This window comes from Helobdella robusta (genome assembly GCF_000326865.2).
Source record: "Helobdella robusta unplaced genomic scaffold HELROscaffold_82, whole genome shotgun sequence".
Classification (NCBI taxonomy): domain Eukaryota; kingdom Metazoa; phylum Annelida; class Clitellata; order Rhynchobdellida; family Glossiphoniidae; genus Helobdella; species Helobdella robusta.
Window position 1 is genome coordinate 289,109 of NW_008705476.1, and position 1,184 is coordinate 290,292.

A 1,184-nucleotide genomic window follows, 5' to 3' on the forward strand; every position below is an offset into this window, starting at 1 on the left:
TCTTTATTCTCCTCAGCAATATCAGAATCATCACCTTGGTTATCAGTGACGTCATCAACAAAGTCACCATCTACGCCACCACCTAGGTCACCATCTACGCCATCATCGACGTCATCATCGTACGCCATGTTAGGTCCCGCTCAGTACATCAACCCGGATTACGTTCAGCCACTGCCAACCTCGGTTAGTTGGGGGACGGAGAATTATTAATAATACCACAGAAGCTTTTTGTGATTGTTATAAAGATGCAAAGATCATGTATAATTTGTGTATTCAACATTCTGTATTTTTGTTCAATTTTCTTCAAATACTACTGTTAGCACTTATAATATATTTTGACAATAATTATATATATTATTATTATTAATATTATTATTGTTGCTATTTGTGCTTTTCGCTATTATTGCTGTGTGATAAAATTTTTAACTAAAAAAAATCATTATAAATCAATCAATACACACAAGCACACACAAACACACACACATACAAACACATACATGCATACTCACATATATACATATATATACAATACACACATGCATACATACATACGCACGCATTTAAATGTAACAAACAAACAAACAAACGCTTTCATCACTGTTATCATCAAAACCATAAATTATTTAATAATAATAATAATAAAAAAAATAATAACAACAATAATAATATTAATAGTAGTAATAATAATAATAATAATAATAATATATTGTTGTCCTTATATTTTTATATAAGGATTGATTTACTGAATGAATTAAAAAATCTCATACCCATTCATCTGAAGCACATCTATGCCTTTTTCATTCAATGACTGACTGACAATGATTGATTGATTGATTGAATGATTGATTGATTGTTCGTTTATTATTGGTTGATTATTGATTGATTGATTGATTAATTGATTAATTGATAGATAGATAGATTGATTGATTGATTAATTGATTGTTAGTTTAATAGATGGTTGTCCGATAGAATGATGGGTTGATGAGCTGATTGAAAAGATCATTTATTGAAAAGATCATTAATTGGTTGATTGGTTTATACAATCATTTTGTTCATACTTGTATAGGGTTATAATTAAAATAATAAAATGTACCACAGAATACACGGTCTAACTGTGAGGCAGTTTAGTACCATTCGTTTATACCTATCTCTAAATTGAACAACACGTTAATATTAGCAACAAC

General features: G+C 29.0%; 1 protein-coding gene across 1 annotated transcript in view; it reads left to right on the top strand.

The window, feature by feature from the left end:
• Window positions 1-126: 126 nt before the first annotated feature.
• The window catches only part of HELRODRAFT_182220 (hypothetical protein), a gene marked incomplete at both ends in the record, with an annotated part of 3,556 nt that continues 2,498 nt past the window's right edge, over window positions 127-1,184 (top strand). The window contains one exon of the mRNA XM_009032524.1: window positions 127-183. Coding sequence (XP_009030772.1) covers window positions 127-183 — 57 coding nt within the window. The remainder of the gene's footprint in view (window positions 184-1,184) is intronic.